At 38.5% G+C, this 26,667-nt stretch overlaps 1 protein-coding gene across 1 annotated transcript in view; it reads right to left on the reverse strand.

Annotated features, from left to right (window-relative positions):
* Nucleotides 1-4,248: 4,248 nt before the first annotated feature.
* The window catches only part of ABCC4 (ATP binding cassette subfamily C member 4 (PEL blood group)), a 199,853-nt gene continuing 177,434 nt past the window's right edge, over nucleotides 4,249-26,667 (reverse strand). Inside the window, exons 30-31 of the mRNA XM_087726242.1 lie at nucleotides 10,348-10,482; nucleotides 4,249-6,728 (exon numbers count right to left, since the gene is read on the reverse strand). Of these exons, the coding sequence (XP_087582368.1) occupies nucleotides 6,621-6,728; nucleotides 10,348-10,482 (243 nt within the window). The 3' untranslated portion in view covers nucleotides 4,249-6,620. The remainder of the gene's footprint in view (nucleotides 6,729-10,347; nucleotides 10,483-26,667) is intronic.

Genomic DNA, 26,667 nt, shown 5'->3' on the forward strand with positions numbered 1-26,667 from the left:
GAATTATGTCTTTTGGTGGGAATGTTAAAGGGGGAATTCAGACAATATTCTGTTCACAAAAGAATTTTTATTATGTAACAAAAATAAATAAATAACTTTTTAAAAAAGAAAAGAAAAATATTTGGGAACAGTCTCAAAGATGGTGCATTATTATTTATCAAGGATACATTTTAATTAAAATATGCAGATGAAGGCATTTATAAATTCTTTAATAAATCTGATCTTAAATGAATACTTGCAAAACAAAACTGAAGTGATCCAAGTAAGATAAAGACAACTTCCCCAAAGAATTGACAATTTGCTTCCTATATTTTCTTCCAATTTTATACTAATGTAAACTATGTCTTCCAATTGTATACTATGTAAGCAGTGGGGTACCACAAAGTTCTGTCTTAGGCCCAGTACTCTTCCATATCTTCATAAATGACGTAGATGAGGGAATAGAAAGGAACTTATCAAATTTGCAGATGATACTAAGCTGGCAGGAATAGCTAACACTTTAGAAGATAGGCTCAAGATCCAGATGGATCTTGACAGACTTGAACACTGGGCCCTATCTAACAAAATGAAATTCAATAAACAGAAAAGTAAAGTCCTACCCTTAGGTAAGAAAAACCAAGAGTTTTACATATAGGCTGGGTGAAACCAGGCTTAATAGCAGTAACTGTGAAAGGGATCTTGGAGGCTTAGTGCACAACCAATTAAATATGAGGCAACAGTGTGTGGCGGCAGCTAAAAAAGCTAATGCAATCCTAAACTGCATTAACAGAGGGATACAATCAAGGTCAATCAAGTGAAGTACTAATACCACTCTTTAAAACCTTAATAACGCCACACCTAGAATACTGCATCCAGTTTTAGTCACCACAGTATAAAAAAAGATGTTGAGACTCTAGAAAGATTGCAGAGAAGAGCAACCAAGATGATTAGGGGACTGGAGGCTAAAACATACAATGAACAGTTGCAGGAACTGGCCATAGCTAGTCTAGTGAAAAGAAGAACCAAGGAAGACATGATAGCAATGTTCCAATATTTGAGGGGCTGCCAGAGAGAGTAAGGGGTCATGCTATTTTCCAAAAGCACCTGAAGGCCAGACAAGGAATAATGGGTGGAAATTGAAAAAGCTGGAAATAAGGATAATCTTTTTTGACAGTAAGAGCAATCAACCAATGGAACAGAAGTTGCCTTCAGATGTTGTGGAAGCTTCATCACTGGAAGCTTTCAAGAAGAGACTGGACTTCCATCTGTCAGAAATGGTGTAGGGTCTCCTGCATGGGCAGTGGGTTAGACTAGATGACCTACAAGGTCCATTCCAACTCTGTTAATCTAATCTAATTAAACATTAATAACTATTATTCACATGTATATTTCAGTAAAATAAAATATTAACTTTTATTGACTAAAATTAAGAGTTCTATTGTCTCTGGTCAATTAAATTTTTATTGAAGAAAACTGATGCTTAAATTTATAAGAGGAAGAGAATCAGCAACCATTGTTATTAGACATAATTGTCATCTTTTCTAGACTATAGTAATGTCTTACTATTTCTAATTACAGAAAAATCGGTTACATAACTTAGTGTTCTTTGCTATGTTTAATTCATATCTCCACAACTTGGGATCCACTAACAATTTAAGTTCAGGTTTTGGAAGACTCACTAGATCATTTGAAAATTCATCTTAGCAAGTAAAAAAAAAGAGCAAAAATAACATATATAGAGGCATGGACAAACAGAAAGACCATTATAAAGAACATCAAGTAATTATTCTTTCATCAGAAGGCCCACATCAAAATAAACAATTCTTCATTTACTAGGTGGTTAATTAATAGAGGACATATTTGCTGGCAGGTCATAAACTGTGCAGACCTGATATCTTACATCAGTATCAATTACAGATTAAGCCACACATCCTCCAAGCAAGTAAATAAATTTGTTAATCTGATTACAGCTGGTCAATAAATATCCTGCCCATGGCATATTCCATTTTGTTATTGAAGATTTTATGGGCTTGTAAATGCACGGTACAAAATCTTATGACATCTTAAAGATTAACATTTATTTTGGGGAGAATAGAATAAAATGGAGTGGAGTGGAATGGAATGGAATGAGCTGGAAGGGACCTGGGAGATCTTCTAGTCCAGCCCCCTCTTCAAGCAGGAGAACCTATACTATTTCAGATAAGTAACTGTCTAGAGCAGTGTTTCTCTTGGCGACTTTAAGTCCAGCTGTGCTGGCTGGGGGATTCTGGGAGTTGAAGTCCACAGGACTTAAAGTCGCCAAGGTTGAGAAACACTGGTCTAGAGTCTCGACTCTTCTTAAAAACATCCAGTGATGGAGTGTCCACAATTTCTGGAGGCAAGCTGTTCCACTGGTTAATTGTCCTCACTGTTAGGAAGTTTCTCCTTAAATCCAGGTTGCTTCTCCCTTTGATTATTTTCCAACCATTGTTTTTTGTCCTTGACTTCCTCTTCTTTATGGCAGCCTCTTATGGTTTCTATGAACTAATTCAATTCACCAAATCCAGTCAGCCCACATATGTAACATGTTAATTTTTCCAGATACTACAATCTCTTTGATGATTAATTTTACTTAAAGCAAGATGGCCCATACTGGTTTTCCAGCTCTTGCAAATAATATGAAACTGTGGAGTTCTTGGGATTCTCTGAATTTGGTTGAGATGCACCAAGAACTCTGTACTTCAACCCTGAGCTACATGTATTCTTTTCCATTGGAACTTCAATACAAAAATGCAAATCTCAACAATAAAACATATTAGAGTTAAAAAGTACACTCCAGCATCTTGTAATTTGAATACAGTGGCAACACAAACTATTTTGTGCTGCACTGTGTTAAATTATTAAAAGTAGGATCTTCAGTTGTATTACACGATAGGAGCATCAAAGGAGATCTTTATAAATCCTGTAACTCCAGCCTACTTATTCAACTGGCAGAAGTGATTAATTAAATACCCATCTTTCCGAATACCCATCTTTCCTGCAAGCAGATGAAGAATCTCAGATCCTGTACTTCCCTCCACATTCTTATTAGCCTAATGTGAATGCTCAACTATCAGTTAATAGATAAATGCCTTATAGCGCTAGTGGCAAATTGGCCAGTTGCAAATTGGCTTCTAATGAATGTGACCCAAAGAATAGTGATGTGTAGCAACACACCTATATTACTTCAGTACTCTTCTAGGGTACTAGATTAGTGTCCATTTGTGCAATTTGTAGTTCATTTGTGTATAAAATATAAAATTCACCCTAAGTAATTCTACATATGCCCTATTCTCTCTAGAATATAATATAGAATTCACCCTAAATAATTCTACATATGCCCTATTTATCTATAGAATATGGAATTTGTGTTACAAAAATAGCACAGGGTGGTTTTGTTTGTTGAAAAACTAATTTTTGCTGTTGTTCTTACCTAGGCTTCCCTTTCACTTCTCTTTTATTTTCTCTAGGAGGGGCCATTCATCATACACTTGTGGCCTTACTCCCAAGTCAACCCCTGTTCTTTAGCTGTTCCCTTCATCTGGCAACTCTGTGCATGCGCACACTGGGAACAGGCTCCAGCTGTTCGTCTGCCTCACTGATGTCTGACTCTGAAGGCAGCTGATAACCGTCAGACAGCCCTGGCCCCATCTCTGCCTCCGACACAGAGCCCTCATCAGAGCCTTCCCCAGACTCTAGGACTAGCCCATGTTCCTCCCCAACTGCCTCACTGTCCGAAATCTGCTGCCAGCTCTGCTGGCTGGCCACAACAGCTGTACACAGTCTCATTGTTTGCCTTCTGTGATGTGTCATCCTTCCATGATTCCAAATCAACATAGAAGGGAATGCTGGAATCTGCACACCAACTCATTTAGAGCAGTGGTCCCCAACCTTTGTGGCTTAATGACCTGTCTTGGAGGGAGAGGGGAACTGGGCCATGCAAGTGGCAGGCCAGCGTGCATGCGTGCAGTTCAACTCGGGCAAGCTGAACTGGTACATGCATGCATGAGTGCCTACTGGCCCACCATTCAACAAGTTGAGCTGTGCGCACGCGCACACATTCACACTCCAGCCAGCCACTCATGTAGCTCAATTCAGAATAGGCCATGGCCTAGTAGTGGTCCATGGCCCAGCAGTTGGGGATCCCTGATTTAAGGAGTCTCAGAATGGGGAATACTGGTCTAAATAGTTCATTGGCCATAGCTTGCAGCTGTATATAATGCCCTCTAAATAAAGCAAACTTACAAAGCGTATTTAAATTAATGTATTTTCAATACACTTGGTTTGAGATTCAGTAAGGCACAATAAATGTATACAGTGAACTGACGACAGTGGATTCAGAATTGAACTTTTTACATATTTCAGTTGGCAAAATATACAGAAATGCTACTGAAAGGAAATACTTGTGAAGCATTGCACAAAATAACATCATCTTCTCTTACCCTGATTTACAGATAGATACTGCTAAAAAAAAATTCACATTTTTCTTCTACTGGGATTGGGAAGTATCCATGCAACCAGTGAATTACTGCTGACATCCATGCTTTGTCTCTGGTAGCATTTTACTGCCTATATTAAAACTATTAAAATTGAGAAAATTTAAATTGCCAGATATAAAAGTTGGTGGTATGTGATTATTTCCCAATTAAAGGTAAAATATTATTTGTACAACATTGCAGTGAAGGATGTAACTCTCTTCTCGTAATAGCCAAGTTTGGAAGTTCTAATTTAAGCATAACTGCCCATGAAGTTAAGGATTTGCGTGTCTTAAGGTACTTTGATCTTCAGGGGTGATTTTCACAAATATGTGTGCGCTCACCTCAGTGGTGGGTTATTACCGATACACTCCGGTACAGGCATACCGGTGCCTGCTGGGAGCACTGGGTACCTGTTCTGTCCCAAGCCTCTAATATATACTGATGCAGACTTGGCTGTCTGCCATAACTAAGGAGGGAGATAAGCAACCCCTTGGCTAGGAGCCCTGAAAAGTATCTCTATGAAAACAAGACTTGAACCCATGAAATTCTCCCAATCTTTCACTACACCTGGATTAGTAAACTGTTGTTTTCTGCAAAATTCTCCTCCTGTCGCTCCACCTATAAGCTCTCCGGGAGGGGCCAATCAGTAGCCACTTGTTCCTATTTCCCTTCTGTGAGCCTTTTTCCAAAGCTGCTCCCTCCTCCTCTCGGCCCTATGCATATGTACATCAGGGACAGCCTCCCTCAGTTCTTCCTCACTGCTCCTTGACTCAGACGCCATCTGGTGGCCAACAGGCCTCTCTAGTCTCTGCTCTGACTCCAGTCTTCCTTAGCCTCCAGGGCAGTCCCATAGTGTTCAGCGCTGTCAGATTCCACCAACAGCTCAGCCGGCAGCTGTTGGGCTACAATAGTACTGTTCTGGTACGGTGCTCCAGAGGGCCCACCCACCCGCCATCCTTACCTGTATTTGAGCTCTTCGGGGCTTCCGCGCACCAAGCATAAGGCACCTGTGCAATGCTCCGCTGAGCAGCTGGAGCATCGTGGAGCGTCACAGATGGTAAGTACACATGCGTGGCCTGTGCGCATTCATGTGGTGGACGCTGGGCCCCACTGCACTATACCAGTTGCAACAGGATCCGGAACCCACCACTGGCTCACATGCTCGTTTGGCTCACTCCAGCCTTCCGTACATGTCCTTTACTCAAAAAACAGTTGTAAATAGGATGAAATAGAGCCAGGACGGGTTGTTATTGGTTCTGGCGAACTGGTCTGAACCGGCTGAATACCACCTCTGATGATCTTGCTCTTTCCCAACTTGTTTTTAATGTGTAAAACTAGAAAACTACATTTTCCCCACTTGAGAAAGATGTCTTACAACTATAAGAGTGTCCAGCAACAGGGGTTTCAATGTGTCAAGGGTAGCAGAGCAGTGAATAAAAATATGTATGTCATATTTGATCTCTAAATGAAATACAGCTCACTGGCTATCATTGCACAGCAAAACGAGGGATCAAAAACAGAGGACAAATATTATATCGGTCTGGATAGTAGGTGTTAAAACATTGCAACTTATTCTGCTTCTCCTTTAAAGACTGAGCTTCTGGAATACAGCAGATTTGGCTTTAAGGATTCTCACACAGGAAGCTGATTTTGGTGAAAGTTTGTACTGATTGGAAAAAAAGGAAATTGCACAACTACAGGACTATGTCTCTCTGTCTCTGCATAACAAAACTATACTATATAAAGGACATAAGTACAAATCAACCCATGGATGATGTAACAGCAGCACATTCAGGAATCCTACAGTGCATTATTATTAGAGAAAAGGAGGAAATTGTGAATTCCTGAGCAAACTTATCCATCATGGAACTGAGCTTCAGTTTTTGTGGCACAAGCTTCTTCTTGCGAAATCCACAAAATTAGGCACTTTAAGATATACAATTCTTAAAAAATTCCGAACAACACAGTATGTAAATATAAGGAGCAAGGACTATTTAAAAATATATTTTCTTTTTCTGTGTGACAATATTCCAGTGCAAAAACAGTTTGAATGAATTGGAAGATTCATCTTGTATTTTGATAGGGTTACATTCTGTTAAAAGGACAAGAAAAGAGAACCTGCCCCCTCCCAATGATTTCATAAGATCATAGCGCAGTCTCAAAAATTATTAGTCCTTGAGATTCAGATGTTGATGAACTGGTGACTGCTCGATCACTTGAAGTAACTTCAGGATAATTCTTCTTAAAATAAACCTAAGAAGGAAGATATTGTATGTTACATTTATGTGGTAGCTTATTCTGAAGCTTGTCACTTAAGGATATATCAAAGATAAAAAAAAATACACATTTTAAATCCTTTTATTTCTTTTTTTTAAAAAAAGTAATAAACCTGCCTTCATTTTCAGCAAAGCATATGTATTTCAACATATAGGGTCGTTATCCCACTAAAAGTGCTAATAATTCTGATCAACAGATAACTATTATTGGACATTAAACTGATAAATAAAATCCTTTTACTGGCTCAGAAATGGAGATAAAAACAGGGTGACAAAGCTGCTTCGAAATCTAGTGTCTGCGCAAGGGCTTTCCATTTTCACACATAAAAATAAGCACAATAGATTTGGATGTGAATATCAAGGTTGTAATCCCTGCATTTTACAAACTATGATTGACAAGCATTGAAAGTTCAGGATAGATGTATGAAATATCCCAGCATTTAATTTGCAATGTGGCAGAGTCACAGAGCTTTATAGAAATGTGATCTGGGGGAAAGGTGGCACAATAATGAAAGGGAAAGGGAAAAGAGGAACAATGGCTCGAGCAAGCAACTTCTCTAAAATGTAAGATGATACCAAATAATAGAATAGTTCTTGGCTGAGCTTTTGAGTTGTTGAATTCTACCAATTTCGAGCTGAACTGCCAGAGATACAGGTTTCCCGATAAATGTATAATCAGAACATAAAGGAAATGAAATCCTGTCAAGTTTCACTGTTCCACAATCATCAGTTTTCAGTAGTTGTATCATATCTCTGCTCCCTGACAGATGTGGGTAACAAAATGAAATAATGTCAAGACTTGCGTGCTCTTATCGGAAAATGTGTTTGGGTGAAAAGGGGCTTCAAAATGTATTTTTCCCCCAGAAAGAAGAATGTCAAAAAGTTTTATTTAAAACACACAAAATGCACTATCTTCCACAGAGCCGACATATGTCATGAGTTAGGCCTAATATTTATGCTTTCTGGAAAACAGTACAGGGAGCCTGTTTGTTTGTAATTTATATCACTGGGTGATGCTCCAGGCAGAGTTACAAATAAATTGTTAGTCTCCTATAAAGAGATGGGCCACGGTCTAATAAAATGTATTTTACAGAGACATGTATGTTATGCGATTTCACTGTTCTTAGAAGTCGCCTTTCCACATCTTTATGATAAAGGCTGCATTTAAATTCAAACCAGCTTGCCAACTTTTGGGGTTGTTTTTTCCAGGATCTTATACTTGATAGAATTACAAGAAAGGCAGAACTATTCTTCTCATCACTAGATTTCTATGGTGCAATAAAATTGATTGCCAAAATGCCATTTCCAGAACAGTTCTTGTAGGCACAGGCCCTGTTCCTTAATAATTGGCATGGTCAATTGCAAAACCATCTTAAGAGTCTCTGAACCCAGAATCTGTTTTGATGTTCAGAGATCTTGAGAACTGGTGTGTCCCGCAGAAAGATTAAAATTGGGTTTCTGTATTTCTCATATATTTGATTTATGAGCAAGAGGTTCCTAACTCTTTAAAAGAAATAAGACTACTGTGAAATTGATGATGAGCATAAATTAATTGAATGTAAGGGTTTTTAAAAGAAGTTCTTACTGAACTTGGAATTTAAAACTTTGCTTTACAGAATTGTTTGGAATTTAAGTTTGGTGGAAGTGGAAAAAATTATTTCAAATATCCAGCACTTTGAACCAAACATCTCTTGTTCTAACCAGATATTTGTATTTCAAATATTGCTAATTTCACAGAGAGTCCAGAAGAGTTATATTATATTTTATTTCATTTTATTTTTATTATGTTCTGTTCTATTCTATTCTATCCACATATTTTGGCTTAATTATATTCAAGAATCAAATAGTGTTATTTTCATTTTGTAGGTTGTGTTAGTTTGCTTCAGATGGATTAAACGGCCAGGAAAGGAGGGAAGCCTAGGAGAGTAGATTATAAAAGTGATTGGAAACTGATATTAGAGGAATATTAGAATAATTCAGGGTAGCAGACAGAGTATGGGTATATATATTCTGAGATATGATCTTAGCAGATAGGTTGTGCATTTTGTGTTCCATATGATATCTAATTTAGAGAACCTTGTTTGGTTTTATCTGAAAGGAGCATTTTATTGGAGTAAAATAACGTGGCTTCAAAATATGTGTTTGCCTTCTTGCTTCCTAAATTTCTCTTTCTAAGAAATCATCATCACCACTTCCACCCTTCCACTTTCCTTTTTTGCCAGGAATAAAGCTGATGATTGCCTATCCTTTGTGTCTGATTTTTTTTTTTTTTTTTTGCCATGAACTGCACCATTCTGTTAAAATCATATGCCCCAACATGGGAGGGTCATGAAGTTTATTTAGAGCCAGTTTGGCATCAAGCTAGAAAACGGGAGATTCTGAACTCTAGCATTGCCTTGGGCATGGTATCAGCTAAGTGACCTTGGGCCAGTCACTTTCTCTGAGCCCGAGGAAGGAGACATGGTAAACCATTTCTAAAGAACCTTGGCAGGAAAACTACAAGCCAGTTTTGTCCAGGCAGTTTCCAAGTATCATATACAATTGAACAGAAGAAGAAAAAAAATATTATACCTAAAAAGGTAGGCTTCATTCATGGCACAATTACAGTAGCATCAGAGTAATAAGAAATTACTAAAACGCAGAGACATCACCCTGCCAACAAAAGTGTGTATATTCAAGGCTGTGGTTTTCCCAGTTACAATATATGGTTGTGAAAGTTGGGCCAGGCTGAGCGCCAAAGAATTGACGCCTTTCAACTATGGTGCTGGAGAAGACTCCTGTGAGTCCCTTGGACTGCAAGGCGATCAAACCAGTCAGTCCTAGAGGAGATCAACCCTGACTGTTCTTTAGAAGGCCAAATCCTGAAGATGAAACTCAAATACTTTGGCCACCTAATGAGAAGGAAGGACTTACTGGAGGGCAAAAGAAGAATGGGATGACAGAGAATGAGGTGGCTGGATGGAGTCACCGAAGCAGTAGGCATGAGCTTAAATGGACTCCAGAGGATGGTAGAGGACAGGAAGGCCTGGAGGAATGTTGTCCAGGGGGTTGCGATGGGTTGGACACGACTTTGCAACCGACAACAATCACAGTAAGAATTTTTCCTCTAGTTTTCTTTGTCCATGCATAAAACTGCAAACTTATTCATTAAATTTGATTTCATTCATCAAGCCTCCGCTCATGTACAAAACTGCGGCTTTGTTTATCAAAAGCAAGGGAACTTTTTGGAGCTTCACTATAATCCTGGATTTACTGAGAGGGAAAAGTACATGAGTCTAGCACCACAACTGCGTATCATCATCTACACAAGTACAAAAACAATCCCAATCATAGCTGTTTTCTGCGAATGGGAACATATGATTTTCTACTCTGGGTATCCATTATTCCAAATCCCAGTAATAAAGAATGAAAAAAAAAGGCTTTATAATTGAAAAGCTACACGAGCTTTAACTATAGTGGGGAAGATGGGATTTTTCTGAAAGCCTGAATATGCTGCCTTGTGTGGAAAGTCAATCTTGAGACAAACTTAATTACAACATTTTGTAGAGGAAAAACGGGGGTGGGGAGGGGGAAGTGAAGGAAAGGACGTGCCTTACCTGTTTGGCTGTTTCTACGATGGAGAGAGCTTCAGCCTTACCCAGTTGTTGAACCATCTTGTAAAACAGGCTTTCCTTTTCTTGCAGCAAAATGTATGGCTCATCATATTCTTTCAGGCGTCCCCGATCTAAGACCTGATGAGTCGGCAGAAACAAGTTGCTTAATAAAGGTGAATTTTGGCAACAGCAACAGGCGTCTTCATCCCACTTGATTTGCTCCAACTCTAGCACATATTTACCTGGGCTCGGTGGATACTTAAGCTACAATTAATAGGGGAAGTAAGAAAATAAAGATTCTCTGTTTTTTTAAATTATATTTCTACAGTGGCCAGTTTGCCTTAATTTTTGTATAAGAGTGAGGTTGCTGGAAAGGAGAATGAAGGCCCAATCTTCACAAAGTTTTGACTAGAAAGCGGAGCTTAAGGAAATGCCACCAAGGTTTTTTTGACAATACGCAAAGACTCGTACAACACAAAGTGACTGGACACTCAGCCAGTTGTTGAGGGGACTCACACAATAGCCTGCAATCAAGTGTTCAACCTTTCTTTTTTTCAGATGTACCAAACAGTTTTAACTACCCGTGGGCTACTACTGGATCTTATATTAATTTTTGCTCCAATACACATTATGTCTTATTTTCCCATTAGGTCTTATTTTGGGGAAAATATGGTACTAAATGTGTCCAGCTTAACTGGAGCTTATTTTTTGAAGTAGGGCTTATATTATGAGCATCCTGAAATATCATACTAGGGCTTATTTTCTGGTTGGGTCTTGTTTTTGGGAAAACAGGGTATCAAGCATATAACCAATGAATAAAGAAGTGTTGCATCTCAGATGAGTAGGATTATCTTCATCAGTCACAACTTCTATGGTTAAATGCAAGAGTTGTTGAAATTATCCACAATTGTGGTTCCACTGCACAGATTCTGGCATCTTCCCTGATAACCTTCCAACTCTTAGGATGCCATCTAAAACTCACTTTTTTTTTGCTATTGCCTATGGAGTATAACTTCTCTAGTCAAAAATCCTCAACTGTCACTGAATCAATTTGATACAGATTTGCTTGCATGTTTTGCACAAAAGTCTACAACATAAAAGTCTGTGAGAAGTAGCGGATCAAACCAAAATTACACACATTTTAAAAATTAGCCTATCTGAGAGATCCCTGATATTCACTACTTTTGGGAAGGGTGTCTTCATGGCTAGCTTACTTTATGAAACCTCCATGGAAAACGTTAGTTTCATTCATCAACTGGCAATATTTATAGACACCATTGTGAAGGAGAGAAACTAAGGCTGTAGCAATAGTATAGTCTTTATTGACACTGTACAAAATAAATACAACAAAATTGGTAGTCTTCACTTGCCAACCATAATTGCTAACTCCATCACAGTCGATAAGTGAAACATCACTTGAACATGCAGACTTACGACATTACTTCCCATTCAGTCATTACGAAAGTCATTGTGGGTCTTTGAGACATCACATGACCATAAATTGCAATTTGGCTGCCAGCATCTTCATTGACTCTGTTGTTGGAAGCCAGTTGTGAAACACACAAACGGTGATTGCGTGACCATGGAACACTGCAAAGTACCCAAATGTTGACCACTTGACTGAGGGGACACTGCAACAGCCAAGTGATGATTGGTCATATTTTTTCAGCAGTTATAAGATTGAGCAGTTGCCAAATAGAACAGTCACTACATTGCTAAACAGGACAGCCACTAAGTCTTCCGTTCAACATGTTGATTGTTGTCAGTGTAGAGCAGGGATTAGGAAAGGAGTGGATGAATTATTAGAAACAGTAACTCAGTCCTAAGATAATGAAAAGCATGAGAAACAACTCAAAATAACTCTGTTGGGCATAAGACGGGGCAGATGACAGAATTCAAGGTTCTGTTATTCTATCCAGAATATCTGTGTAGCATTTTTAGATTGTTGTTTTTTTTATCATAAAGTATGTGTTTCCTGACCTTGAATTTCCTGATTTTTCCACACGGTTCTTTCGTGGAAAACCCTCTCACACCAGGGACGTGCAGTCAGAGGAGACAGGGGAGGCAGAGCCTCACCACTGTCATCATGAAAAGAAAAAAAATGTAGAAGGCAAAAGGCAAGAGCTGAGGTCAGGCTGAGCTAGTTGCTGCCAGAGTCACTGTGGATGACTCTGCTTAACTGTTTAAAAAAGCCTCTAAAAAGCACCCTCTACAGGAGGAGGCAGGAGAACGACGTGCCTCATCTAGTCTGACTTTAGGCGTTTTATGATCACTCAAGCAGAGTTAAGCAAGGGTTAAAAGCCGAAAAATTCCTGACGTAGGTGAGGAAAATATATCCAATCCAACTTCTGTGTTTGTGTTTGTTTGAGAGAGAGTGAGTGAGAGAGGGAAGGGGGTAGGAGAGATAGTCCAAGCCAACTTCTCTGTGTCCGTGTGTCTGTTTAAGAGAGGGGGGAGGGAGGGGGAGAGGGAGGAAGGAGGGGGAGGGAGAAGAAAAAGAATGAAGGAAACTTTTTCGCAAAGGAGGAAAACAAATACTTTAAATCGAAACTGAGCATGCCTGGCTGTGGAATTCTGGGAGTTGAAGTGCACAAGTCTAAAAAAAAAAAATTGAAACCCACCACTGTGTCAGTGCCTCACCAGCCATAAACCTCACCGCACGTCACTGTCTCACACTGATCAGAGCTCCACTGAGAAAGATTAATTTTCAAATGTGTAGTTTTGTCCACGTGATTTAGAAAATATGCTACACTATTTGCTTTTCCCCAAAGAAAATAAATTGTTTGCGAAATTTTTTTTTAAAAAAAAGAATGACTTTTTTGAGACATATGAATGGAGTTATAGTCATAAAAATTTAGTAGCACTTGACACACCTTTTTCAACTATGTTTTAAAGAAGAAGAAGAAACAGCCATTGAAAATAACACCCCCCACATCCTCACACAACTCACAACACTGTAAATTCCAAACAATCCTATGTATGCTGATCTGAAGTAACTCCCATTGTTTCATCAGGCAAGCGTGTTTAAAATCACAGTCTAATTAAGGTTACTTATTTAGCTTTCCACTTTAATATTATATGACACTGCAAATATTCTTGTAATCTCAGACCTACTATTCTCGACACAGATTTAAATTCCTTCTCTTTATTCTGTTTTATTTACACATACAAGAACACATTACAAATCTTAAATTCATTGCACCCTCATTGACTATGTTTAATTATAATTAAAATCACCTTTCTGAAGGGTTTAAAGATAACTGACTTTCATCTACAGGGCATCAGCACAACAATCAAGATGTCCTATAATTTTGCAAGCCAATTTAGATGCTTGAATGTGTAATTTAAAAAGCAAAGCCCTTTATTGAATAACCACACCCTTAGAAATGAAAGGGGGGAAATCCAGGCTTTAAATATAGGCTTCATCTTTCCAAAGAGTGAAACGTTTTCACTTTGCATTAAATAGAGCATAACATGCTTTGTATGAGAATAAGCCTCTGTGTGGCTGCAGTGGCCACCAGTTGCTATGTACTGTATTTTTCAGAGTATAGGACGTACCTTTTTCCCTCAAAAAAGAGGCTGAAAATCTGGGTGCATCTTATATACTGAATACAGCATTTTTGGCCTCCCGAAACCCTGCCCCCTTCACCAAAATGGCCATGCAGAGCCTTTAGGAGGCTTATAGTGTGCTCCTGGGCGCTGGAGAGGGCAGAAATGAGTGAAAAACAGGTCAGTTTTTGCTTGCTTTTGCCCCCTACCCCTCAGAAGCACTCTATAAACCTCTTAAAGGCTATGCATGCCCTTTTTTTGACAAAAAACAGGCCCATTTTTACGAAAAAGGCCATTTTTGCTCGTTTTGGGGGGCAACTCCCAGGAGCCCCCGTTTTCAAAAAAATGGGCCATGTTTGGGAGGTCTGCAGAGTGCAAAACCTGTTTTTAAAAATTTGCCTCTTCAAAATCTTGGTACTTCTTATATTCTGGTGCATCTTATACTCTGAAAAATACAGTACATCTTTCTTAAGCTGCGTTTTTCTAAAAAATATCCTGTCCAATTATTTGTGTATGTGTGTGTTGTGCTTTCAGCAACAAAAGAGCAATGCTATTAATTACTCAGGCCGTACGCAAGCCTCCAAAATTGCAATAAAACAGAAAGGAAAAATATTAAATAAACAGTAATCATGGGATGACCCAAAGCCTTAAGGTTGTCCCAGAACATTTTAATGACATGGCATTTAATAACATTTACACTGCTCAAAAACTGATCGAAATTACAATGGAGTAAAATGAAGGGGTCTTACGACCAGACCTTGGATTTCTGGCCATTAGAAGCATCTTTGCAGTTAATGACTGCAATCTGGGTGCTCAGCCCATATATCTTAAAGTTGCCATGGTTAAGAAACACTGTTATAGATGGTGTTATAGAGAGGGATCTTGGAGTCCTAGTGGACAACCATTTAAATATGAGCCAGCAGCTGCCAAAAAAACCAACACAGTTAAATAAACAGGGATAGAATCAAGATCACGTAAGTATTAATACCACTTTGTAATGCCTTGGTAAGGCCACACTTGGAATATTGCGTTCAGTTTTGGTCGCCACGATGTAGAAAAGATGTGGAGATTCTAGAAAGAGTGCAGAGAAGAGCAACAAAGAGGATTAGGGGACTGGAGGCTAAAACATATGAAGAACGGTTGCAGGAACTGGGTATGTCTAGTTTAATGAAAAGAAGGACTAGGGCAGACATGATAGCAATGTTCCAATATCTCAGGGGTTGCCATAAAGAAGAGAGAGTCAAACTATTCTCCAAGGCACCTGAGTGTAGAACAAGAAGCAACGGGTGGAAACTAATCAAGGAGGGGAGCAACTTAGAACCGAGGAGAAATTTCCTGACAGTTAGAACAATTAATTAGTGGAACAGCTTGCCTCCAGAATTTCTGAATGCCCCAACACTGGAAGTCTTTAAGAAGAAGCTGGATAGCCATTTGTCTGAAACAATATAAGGCTACCTGCCTAGGCAGGGGGTTGGACTAGAAGACCTCCAAGGTCCCTTCCAACTCTGCTATTGTATTGTATTATGCAAAAGTTGTATTTTTAAAAAGTGGAATAGAAGTACTATTGATACTTTTGAGTTATAAAAACATAGTGGGAGAAACATGGAAATGAATTCTAAAATAAAACTATTAAAGTCCTCATGCAAGATTCAAATGACCAGAATCAAATAATCATATTTTGGACAATGTATACTAGTGATGGTGGATCTTTTCGGCACTGAGTACCAAAAAGGAATTCCGCTTGCGCGATCATCTGGTCCACAACACGGAAGAGGAGTTGCCCAGGGGGCATGCACGCACCTGAAAATGAACTTCCAGTTTCTGGCACACCAGCTAGACTTCTGGTTACTGGTGCGCATGCATGCACGATGATCAGCTGGCCAATGTGTATGCTCACACGGAAAAACGGAAGACCAGCTCTTCCAGTTTCTGGCACTGCTGCACGTGCAGAGGCCAGGTGATCGCCACACATGAATGCACGCCAGAAACCCAGAAGAGGAACGGGCAATGCCACGCATGCCATGCAACATGGCTCCACATGCCAATTCGTGCCATAGGTTCGCCTTTGCTGTATACAACTATCCAGCTCCCTTGATAAATACATAATACTAAAGAAAGTTGAAGGAAGTAGATGGACTGATGGCAAGGTGGATGGACTGATTACATCAGCAATTAATGTACCACTGGGGGACCTCAAAGGCTATTCTAGAAAAAGCCTACCTCTGTGGTTGCTAAGAATCAATACTGACTTGATAGCATCTAATCAATCGATCAACTAATCATCAATTCGGTTTAAGTTTAGTTGTGATTACGATGGACTTTGAGGGAATTAGGTATGACTAGTCTAACAAAGAGAAGGACTGAGGGACTAGAGGACTGATAGTCTTCTAGTACTTGAGGGGCTGTCACAGAGAATAAGGGACTAACCTGTTCTCCAAAGTACCTGACGGCAGGACAAGAAGTAATGGGTGAAATATCATTAAAGAGAGATTTAATCTAGAACTTTCAGAGTTCTCTCAACAAGAAATTTCCTGAGAGTGAGAACAATTAATCAGTGGAATGGCTTGCCTTCAAAAATTGTGGATGGTCCATCCCTGGAGAATTTCAAAAAGATATTGGATCAGTCATTTGTCCAAAATGTATAGAGTCCCCTGTTTGAGCAAGAGTAAAATCCCAATTCACCAAGTAGAGGAGAAGGCTATTTAGGAGCTGAAGGAAGGAAGAAGGAATTATGAAATGAGCCATTAAACATGGTATTGTTTATTTGAAATTAATTAGAATATTTAAAGAGCACAAAGGCACAAATGTGCAGCAGACAATACGTGCCATTTTTTTCCACATAGAGGTGTTTTTTTAAATAAAGATATGTATTTTCAGAAATATGATTTTGGCTAGCACTTTATTTTTAAGGATTAAGACATTCACAAAAACAGGTGACTACAGATAGAAAAATCAAAACAAGATGAATAATATATGGCATATTTTGCATATTTGTTCTGGCTGGCATCTTGTCAGTGAATTAAGGCTGTCATCTCTTGAAAGTAAAATTGCTTCTATTTTATGAGCCCAGGGATTTTTAAGGTTTTGGGTAGGCAGAAATTGGAATAAAAGCTCCCCCCACCTCAAATCCCTTCCCACACATTGCTAACTCTAAACTTCAAAATCTTATTTTAGCTTTGATATCTGCAAAACAACTATCATTGTTAACATTTAATGTCATAATTCATGAAGGGTAAGCTATATTTTACTTTGTGAATTACATGTTTCGTTGGTGCAATTTGTACATAAACTGTTCAACTATAGATATTTTTTCTTCTTATCAGAAGAGGTAAATTTGAAGATTAGAGACAGAACCTTAGAAAGCACCCTCAGAGCTGAAGTTAAGAGGACAGCTGCACATGCAAATGAAAACTTATTGATGCTTAGGTTGCCACACTGGGAGAAAGAGATCCCAACTTACGTGAGCTAAACTGATGAATATTTTTAAGGATATACCAGGGATGGGTTCCTGCCAGTTCTAACCTCTTCTACAGAAGAGGTTCCACAAATCTACAGTGCCGTTTAGAACCGGTTCTAGCTCCCTCCTCCCCGCCCATCTGCACATCATCAAGATGAAGAGCGAGAGGAGGAATTCTGGGAGTTGAAGTCCACAAGTCTTAAAGCTGTCAAGTTTGAACACCCCTGGGGTTTTTTTCCTAAAGGGTTGGGGTGCAAGAGTTTTGTAACTTGACAGCTTTAAGACTTGCGTACTTCAAATGCCAGAGTTTCTGAGCCAACATTTTGGCTGCTAAGCAAGAGCGTTGTTAAGTGAGTTTCACCATATTTTATAAGTTGGCCACGCCCACTCAGTCACATGACTGTCAAGCCACTCCCACTCGGTCACATGTCTGGCAGGCCACTCTCGCCTGGTTACATGGCCGGCAAGCCACTCCCACAAAGTAGGCCACACCTACAGAAGATGTTCTAAAAAAATTGAAACCCACCACTGGAATAATCTATACATAAAACATAGAATAATAGGGTTGGAAAGAACCGTGGAGTTCTTCTAGTCCAGCCCCTTGCTTAAGGAGGGAATTTTATAACATTTTGGACAAGTGGCTCAATCTCATCTTGAAAACCTCCAGAGATGGAGCACTCACAACTTTAGGAGGCAACTGTTGCACTGAATAATTACTCTCATTGTCAGAAAATTTCTTCTTAATCCTAGCTTGGATCTCTCTTTGCTAAACTTCCATCTGTACCTTCTTGTCCTGCTCTCAAATATTTTGAAGAAAAGGTTAATCCCCTCTTCTCTGTAACAAACCCTGAAATATTGGAAGACTGTTTTTATGTCACCACCCCTAGCTCTTCTCTTTATTAGACTAGACAAACCTAGTTCCTACATCCATATATTGAACGGTTTAGCGCCTCGTCCTCTAATTACCTTTGTTGCTCTTTTCTGCAAATTTCCCAGAGTCTCAACGCCTTTTTTTTATATTGTGGTGACCAGAACTGTATGCAGTATTCCAAGAGTGGTCTATGTAGTATAAAATACTACATCACTTTAAATGAGCTTGATATTATCTGTCTGTTGATATTATCTGTCTTTTGACTTTTTTGCAGCTGCAGCACACTGGCTCATACGTCAGTATCCAGGACATCTAGATCCCTCTCACAGTTATTGCTGTTCATCCAGGTACCACCTAGTTGATTTTCCTTGCCTAAGCGTAAGACCTTACTTTTCTCACCACTTAATTGTATTTTGTTGGATAAGACCCAGAGTTCAAGTCTGTCAAGATTGTTTTGGAACTTGAGTTTATCTTCTAACGTGTTGGTTATTCCCCCCACCCCCACAACTTGGAGCCACCTGCAAATTTGATGACTTTCCCATTTACAGCCTTGTTTTGAAGATCACTATACAAATTTTAAACAAATAACTGTGCTACAGAGTAAGGAAATCTGTCTTGAACTATGTACACCATTTCAATTCCCTATAGATTTGTTCATGGTGCATAGTTTAGTTTGCTTCAAAAATTTAGATTCAACAATATAAATGGAAACCTTGCTAAAATTTGAAATAGATAGCAGCAAACATGCAAATCCTAGTAAAGAATATGGTTCCTAGAGAAAATTGCACTGTTACTTCAAAGTGTCATCGACAAACACAATCCAAACCACTCTTGGAGCTCAATTCTGAAGAACCGCGCAGCCCGACTCAAGCAATTTGTGGTCCACCAAACCTAATGCAGCTCAGAACTACGACTCATGATTTTTCCAATGATCGTGACACATTCACTTCCCAACATGAATAAAAAACAGGATTTATCACATAAAATTCCTGGCTTTTTCATTTTTCATCATTCATAATTATGGATTGGTTTTATTTTTACAGGCATTCCATATAAAGTATGAACAAAATAAAACCTGCAAATATGAACCTATACCGTGATGAGACAAGAGCCAACGAGATCATGGGATTTTCTTCAATCTATCTACATAAACGTAAAAGTTCAGCAAAAATTTCCATCCTCTGAGATTGTCTGAGGTCTGCATATCTTTTGAAAATAACTTGTTGGAATGAAATGGTGAAAGAGAAGAAGGTGGGAGCAGGTATGCAGTATGAGCAACCTATGTGAGGTCACATCACAGATGTTGAAGAAGAGCCTTCGGCAAGGGATAGGTACTTCTATTCCAACAAATGCATATATAAATTATAATCAAAAGCTTAAACATCAGCCAAGTTTCTGACATTCTTGCTTAGTCTGAGAAAAAACTTAGTTTCAGGAACTGAAGCCATGAGAATGAAGGGAACCTACACCTATAACCACTGTTGTAAAGTGGGGAAATGGGGCAGAATCCAACCATTAACTATTTGTATTTAGTTTTGTCATCTAGGTATAATTAGGAAGGCTCATCATATCTTCTGCACAACTTAAATTTTTGTTCTGCCACAGAATGCAAAATCTGCTACATTCATCATACAAATGAGACAGTTCCTGAGATACAAGATGAAACGAAAATAATCTGAAATGATAGGAAGGCAGTAGTATTCTAGCACAGAAGCTGAACCAGACAACAAGATTTGAGTACCGGATTTCAGATAAATGAATTGGTGTGACCTTTTCCTGAAATATCGATTAGGCTATTCACCAAATATGAACAAATGAGTCTCAAATATGAAGGTATCTCTCACATAGCTGCTACCTTGGCCCTTACTTTTGGCTTCTTGTTGTGTATACTAACAGAGCTTAATCAAAACTTAAAACAGTATCATCAGAAGGGATGATTTGGGAAGAAAGGCTGAGGTATGCAGATAGCGATTCTCCTTGATATCCCTTATGTATGAAATGAAATTTCTCTTATAGTTATTATTGTACATTTGTCAAGAATTATGACCTCAACAAGAGTGAACTTATAGAACTGCTTCTCCTGCCAAAAAGTTTAAATGTTGCAGTTCACCAAACATATCTATAGTTTTATAGATAATGTTTACAGAGATATGGGCTCAGAGCAATGTTTCTCCTTCCCAGTTCAGGATAGGGCAATATTCAAGAAATTCTAAACTTCTTTGACAGCATAAATAATTAAGCAGTTAAGATCAATTCTTATGACAGAGGTAATTGGTACAACTTTATAGTCACAAGCTAAGCCAGTGATGGCGAATCTTTTCAGCACCGAGTGCCCGAACTGGAACATGCGTGCATGTGAGCATGCCGGAGTACCGGAAACGCAAACACCAGCTGGCCGGCATGCACATGCCTGATTTTCATGGCCATTTTTGACTGTTTTTTGGGGCACTTTCCGGCACTCCGGTGCCTGCAAAGACTAGCTGGCCGATGTGTATGTGTATGGCAGAAACAGTGGTGGGATTCAAATAATTTAACAACCAGTTCTCTGCCCTTACAACCAGCTGGGTAGGCAGGGCTCAGTGGTCATGTAACTGTGTAGACGTGGCCAATTTAGCATCACTCAGGTCGATGGGCGCTTCACCTTAGCTGTTACAATGTAATAAGGGTTAGCTGGAGAGGCAGTTTCTGTAAGCAGGGCAATAAAGATTAGGCTAGAAGAAATTCCAGAATGTTTCCTTCCTGTCTTCCATACAGGATTAGCCCTGTAAAGTGCAAAAAAACAAAAGGAGATTTCTTCCAACAATCGGTTCTCTGAACTGCTTAGAAAGTTAACAACCAGTTCTCCCGAATAGGTGCGAACTGGCTGAATCTCACCACTGGCCAGAAACCAGAAGAGCAGCTGGTGACAGTGCGCATGCCCACAGAGAGTGCTCTGCATGCCACCTCTGGCACACATGTCATAGATTCGCCATCACAAAGCTAAGATGTACCTTGGGACGGAGGTTTTTTTTTTAATAAATAATGTGCAATTTCTTGCTGCATTGACAAAAAAAAGTAAATTTTTTTTTTCTTCTCAGCGAACTATTTTTTCCCCTCAGCAAAGTTTAATATACCTATTTTAGAGCAATAAACTTCCCTATGTCTTTCTAGCCACATAAAAAACAGAATTTTTGAAAGGTGTAATTTTCTTAGGTAGTCAGTCATTCAATCTTTGTAAGAAACTGGTGGGATCTCTGGTGCATTACTGTGTGAATGTGATAAATTATGAAACGGAATGAAGAAAATTATATGTTTTTGTCTATTTTGTGCCAATGAGCTGTTACTCATCAGAAGACCATAAGGCTGATTTTCTTTAATAGGCCTGTTATTCATAAATACACAATTGATGAAAGAAATGTAGAGCCTTGATTTCAAACAATCCGAAGTTATCTATGCAAATAGATATTTGGAATGCTCACATAAAACACAGGAGTCTGATTATAGCAATAGCAATAGCAGTTAGACTTATATACCGCTTCATAGGGCTTTCAGCCCTCTCTAAGCGGTTTACAGAGTCAGCATATTGCCCCCAACAACAATCCGGGTCCTCATTTTACCCACCTCGGAAGGATGGAAGGCTGGGTCAACCCTGAGCCAGTGAGATTTGAACAGCCGAACTGCAGAATTGCAGTCAGCTGAAGTAGCCTGCAGTGCTGCATTTAACCACTGCACCACCTCGGCGATACTAGAGTTTTGTGTCTATTATTTTATATTCAATCTTCTATAAGTACATCTTTAACATCACTTTTCTACATATTTCCAAACTGTAGGTACCTTGAAATAAATTTAAGAGTAGTATTTTTAATGCATCTGCTCACCTTTGGGATGATCTGTGATTATCAGAAAAACTTTTTGACTTCAGTCTAAATTATCTCCACGCTAGCCTCACAGGAACAAAAGAATCTACTTGGAAGAATAACAACTGAACCAGATTATCGGCCTGTGGACTTTTGACCCAATTTCTAATATCTCTTAAGATATTAGAATGTTTGTTTGTTTGTTTGTTTGTTTAGTATAGCTACTCCCACACAAAAAATGCTAAGGCCTTAGAGTTGGATTTTTTTTAAAAAAAATTATCCATATACTATGCCTTCAATTTAAAACAAAATGCCTTTCCTATTTTGAAATTCCACTGAAGTTTGTTTAATATTACAGTACTAACTGCTATGGGGACTAAAGTAAGATTGCAATATACCTCAGTGATTGCTACAACTGCTGCAATCCTAGAGGTTTCTTTATCTTAGGTAAAATGTTGAGGAAGAAATTGTCCGCTGAGATAATCAGCAAAACCCAACACAGATTCACCACACAAATTCTTTTTTTCTAGCTAGGAGATGTTATCAAAACTAGGGTAACTCCTGGCTACACCCTTCAGAGTATCTGTAAACCACTTCTAAGACTTCTAATTCACCTTCTGTACTTATATATAGATTTCCTTCAAATTGTATAATGTGGTTAAACTCTAGAATTTTCCTCCTTAAATAAAGAATGAAATGTGGTAGAACAGACAGGGTTTTTTTTGTTATAGCATAAAGGTAACAGGCCTATAACAAAGTCAGTTCTGATTGAGCAACCTATCAACCCAGCAAATAAATAATAATGATCCTTGATATGAGCTAAAACTGTGAGGAAATCAAAGATCATCCAACCCACCAAAGCATCCCAAAAGCTTTATACAAAGCATCTAAAACTATCATGAAATCTAGTTGGCTTCAGCGAAATACATTCCCAAGTGTAGGCATTTCCCCACAAGGCACCTGGCTCAGAAACAGGAAGTCAAATTTGCCATGTGTGCAAATGAGTCTAAACCTCTGGGCAAATGAAGAAAATTCAGATCAGAAGAGACACTCCCCAAGTATTTAACAGATATTTAAAAGAAACTGAAACTAGAGACTAGAAAGCAGATCGCCAGTGCAACTGGACCAGAACTGAAAAAAAACAGCTGCTATGAATGTGTAACCAGACCGTCCAACTGGACAGCTGATTTCCATAAACCCTAGTCTGTGAAAAGATAAAGATCTTAATGATCCCATTTGCACTGACGACTTTAATTCCATAATATTTGCTATCACTCAGATCAGTCATGTGACCAAAACCTAAACAAGTAACAAGTCCTGTCTGGAAGATATCCCATTCTTTTACCCAGCTGTCTATAAGCCACTGCAGGTAATCAGATACTCCAATTGTTCTGCCCTCTTAAATAAGTTTCTTTTCCTCTTGTACAACTTGGCATTAGAAGGAAACCTTTATATGTATAGTATGTACCTCTGGTTCTGGGTTTTACAGATTGCAATAGGGAGCAAAGGGGGGAAGCATTGCTAATAACATTAATGTACAACAACTTAAAGATGATAAGGGGTCTGGAAGCTAAACCATATGATGAATGGTTGAGAAAGCTAGCGGTGTCCACCTATCGAAGAGAAAGATTAGGGGGTGACATGTCCTGTATTTGACAGGCTGTAAAAGAGAAAAGGGGATTGAGCACCACAGAGCAGGACCAGAAGTAATGTTGTTAAAGAGAGATCCAACCTAGGAGTAAGGGAGAAACTTCCTGACTAAGAGAACAATTAACAATTAATCAATGGAATAGCTTGCCTCTTGGGAGTTAGGAATGTTCCATGACTGGAGGTTTTCAAAAATAGGCTGGGCAATCATTTGACCAGGATAGCATGAGATTTCCTGCCTGGAACAGGGGATTGGACCAGAAGACCTCCAAGGTCCCAGCCATATGATTCTATACATTAGCATGGAAAGAACAAATAGTGTACTCATGTTCCCAGGAAAGCAACGGCCTCTTGTTGAACAGCCTTGAGCAAAAGTAAAATCAATGCTTATGTAACCTTGGCTTAGTATATTACAAAGGCATGGCATTGTGATGTTGTTGATAAATGCATGTGGGTGGCCTTCTTATTTTTCTCTTCCTTCTAGGTTGGCATATTAGTCTGAGGTTCTATTCCCTATTTAGTTTAGATATTTTAATGGCAAATAGCATGCTAAAATCATGGTAGCATATTCAGGCAGGGGAACAAATGTGTAATGGATTTCTCTGGACCCTTTAAAAAAATTGAGATTCTCCATGATTTGAAGAGCAAGCAAAAGGATCAACAATAATATAGGAATGTACTAAGAAAGGACGCAGAAAATTAAGTTAGATCACTTTTTCTCTCAAAACATGTTAGAATAGAATAGGAATAGGAATAGGAAAGGGTAGGGTAGAGTAGGGTGGGAGAGGAGAGGAGAGGGTAGAATTCTTTATTGGCCAAACACACAAACATATTAAGAACAGTTTAAGATGATATACTCAAAACAGCAATAAAGAAAAACCAGTTCAATGGGGAAAAAAGATTCCAGAAGTATTAAAAATGTCAATTTATTAGTTGTTTCAAATTAAAGTCAGTAACTTTGCAGGCATTTCTATAAAGGGCTGGAAAAGAATTGTACTGGAAACTTTTGGAAGATGAGTTCCATGTGTCTAAAAATTCATATATAAAATCAAGGTTTGATTTTATATAAATAGCAGCCTAAGCTGTTAAAAGCATAGCAGGCAATATCTGGATCAAGGAATGACCCATAATAATGGGCTCTTCAAAACAATTGTCTCGCTAGCAAAAACAGAACACTTTAACATCTTAATCTGACCACTTGCACATTCTAGCAGTTTGTAAACACTACTTTGAAGAGTGAACAACATCCTACCTTAATGAGGTAATGCATAATGTCAGAAAGATACATAATTTGTTCTAGGAACTTTTGGAAGATACTGATTATATAAATCCACATCAGCAAGTGCTCAGATTAAATATCTGTGTCTGAAGATTTTTTTAAAAAAGGAACAACAACAAGAACTCTAGACCTCTTATCAAATGTTGAAACAATTGTCTACCAAGTTCAGTGTAATCACATCATGAAAGAGTGGTGGATCATTGTTTTGCAGTCAGGCCATTCTGAATGTTGTTAGCAAGATATAGTGGCCACAATCCTTGAAATCCAACTTTGCCCTTAATATCTTTGAATCAGATAACTGGTCCATACATTGACAATGTCTCGCTAATTTGACAACTTCTTTTGCATCAAATTCAAAAGAGGTGGGTTAAATGAGTGCCTATGAATAGATTAAAAAGACTAATAAAGAGAGGTTCATTCAGAGAAAGCAACTGTTGAAGGCAGCTCTCCAGGTGCCAGAATAGTGACATTTTCTTCTCAAAGAAAATACACTAATGGTTAGGAAATGCTGTTCAAGTTGGTATTAAGGTTCAATTAGCATCAACTATTAAAAAAAGATGACATCTTATATGGTGAACTAACTGCCTTCCTCCTAGAAATTTAACATTTTTGTCTGGTCATCTTTGTGGTATATTATAGGATACTCCTGTTAATTATTCAACCTTAAATGAAAAAAATCCTCCACTATGTCAGACTTGAAATACATTTCATTAAATTGTCTTAAACACACTCAAATAAAAAACAACAAATGTCATTGTTCTCCTCAATGACCTGATTCTGATATGTATTAATAAATTAATTCTGTGTTCCACAATCCAAGTTTTGTTGAAGTGAAATATATGAGTACTGGAAGTAGATCTTAGATGGAATTTACTTTCAAATGGAGATGTCCTTATTTCAAAATCCCCCTGTCAAATAATTATATACTGGTACAGATGTGTTACGTAATAATAATAATTTAACATAAACAAAAATGAAGGAAGAAAGGAAAGGGAAAGGAAAGGAAAAGAAAGGAAAGAAAAAACACGTTATAGTTGGACAAATAGGGAATATGTAAGTGGTAGATAAAGTTTTTATTTATTCATTTAATTGATTAGTTCTAAATGAAGGTGTGTGATATTACTTTTAAAAACTAACAATTGGAATTACCGTATTTTTCGGACTATAAGACGCAACTTTTTCCTTCAAAAAAGAGGTGAAAATCTATGAAAAATCTGTGATGGTGGATGTTATTCTAGAATATGGATGTAAAAACACTTGTAACCAAACGACATGCTGTATGTGATGATGCTTTTTTTGTCTTTTTTTGTTTTTTTATTGTTGTGTGTGTGTTCTCTGTTTAATAAAAATAAAAATTTATATTAAAAAAAGAGGTGAAAATCTGGGTGTGTCTTATACATTGAATGCAGCATTTTTGCCTCCTGAAACCCCACCCCCTTCACCAAAATGGCCGGGCATAGCCTTTAGGAGGCTTTCAGAGTGTTCTTGGGGGCTGGGGAGGACAGAAATGAGCAAAAAATTGACCATTTTTTGCTCATTTTTGCCTTCCCCCCCCCCGACTCCCCAGGAGCATTCTACAAGCCTTCTAAAGGCTTGCCCTTTTAAAAAGAACGGGCCCATTTTCGCGAAACGGGCCATTTTGGGGAGGTCTGCAGAGGGCAAAAACTCTTCAAAATCTTGGTGC

This window comes from Thamnophis sirtalis, unplaced genomic scaffold, assembly GCF_051295495.1.
Source record: "Thamnophis sirtalis isolate CommonGarterSnake01/CBP01778 unplaced genomic scaffold, rThaSir2_p1.2 scaffold_12, whole genome shotgun sequence".
NCBI classification, from domain to species: domain Eukaryota; kingdom Metazoa; phylum Chordata; class Lepidosauria; order Squamata; family Natricidae; genus Thamnophis; species Thamnophis sirtalis.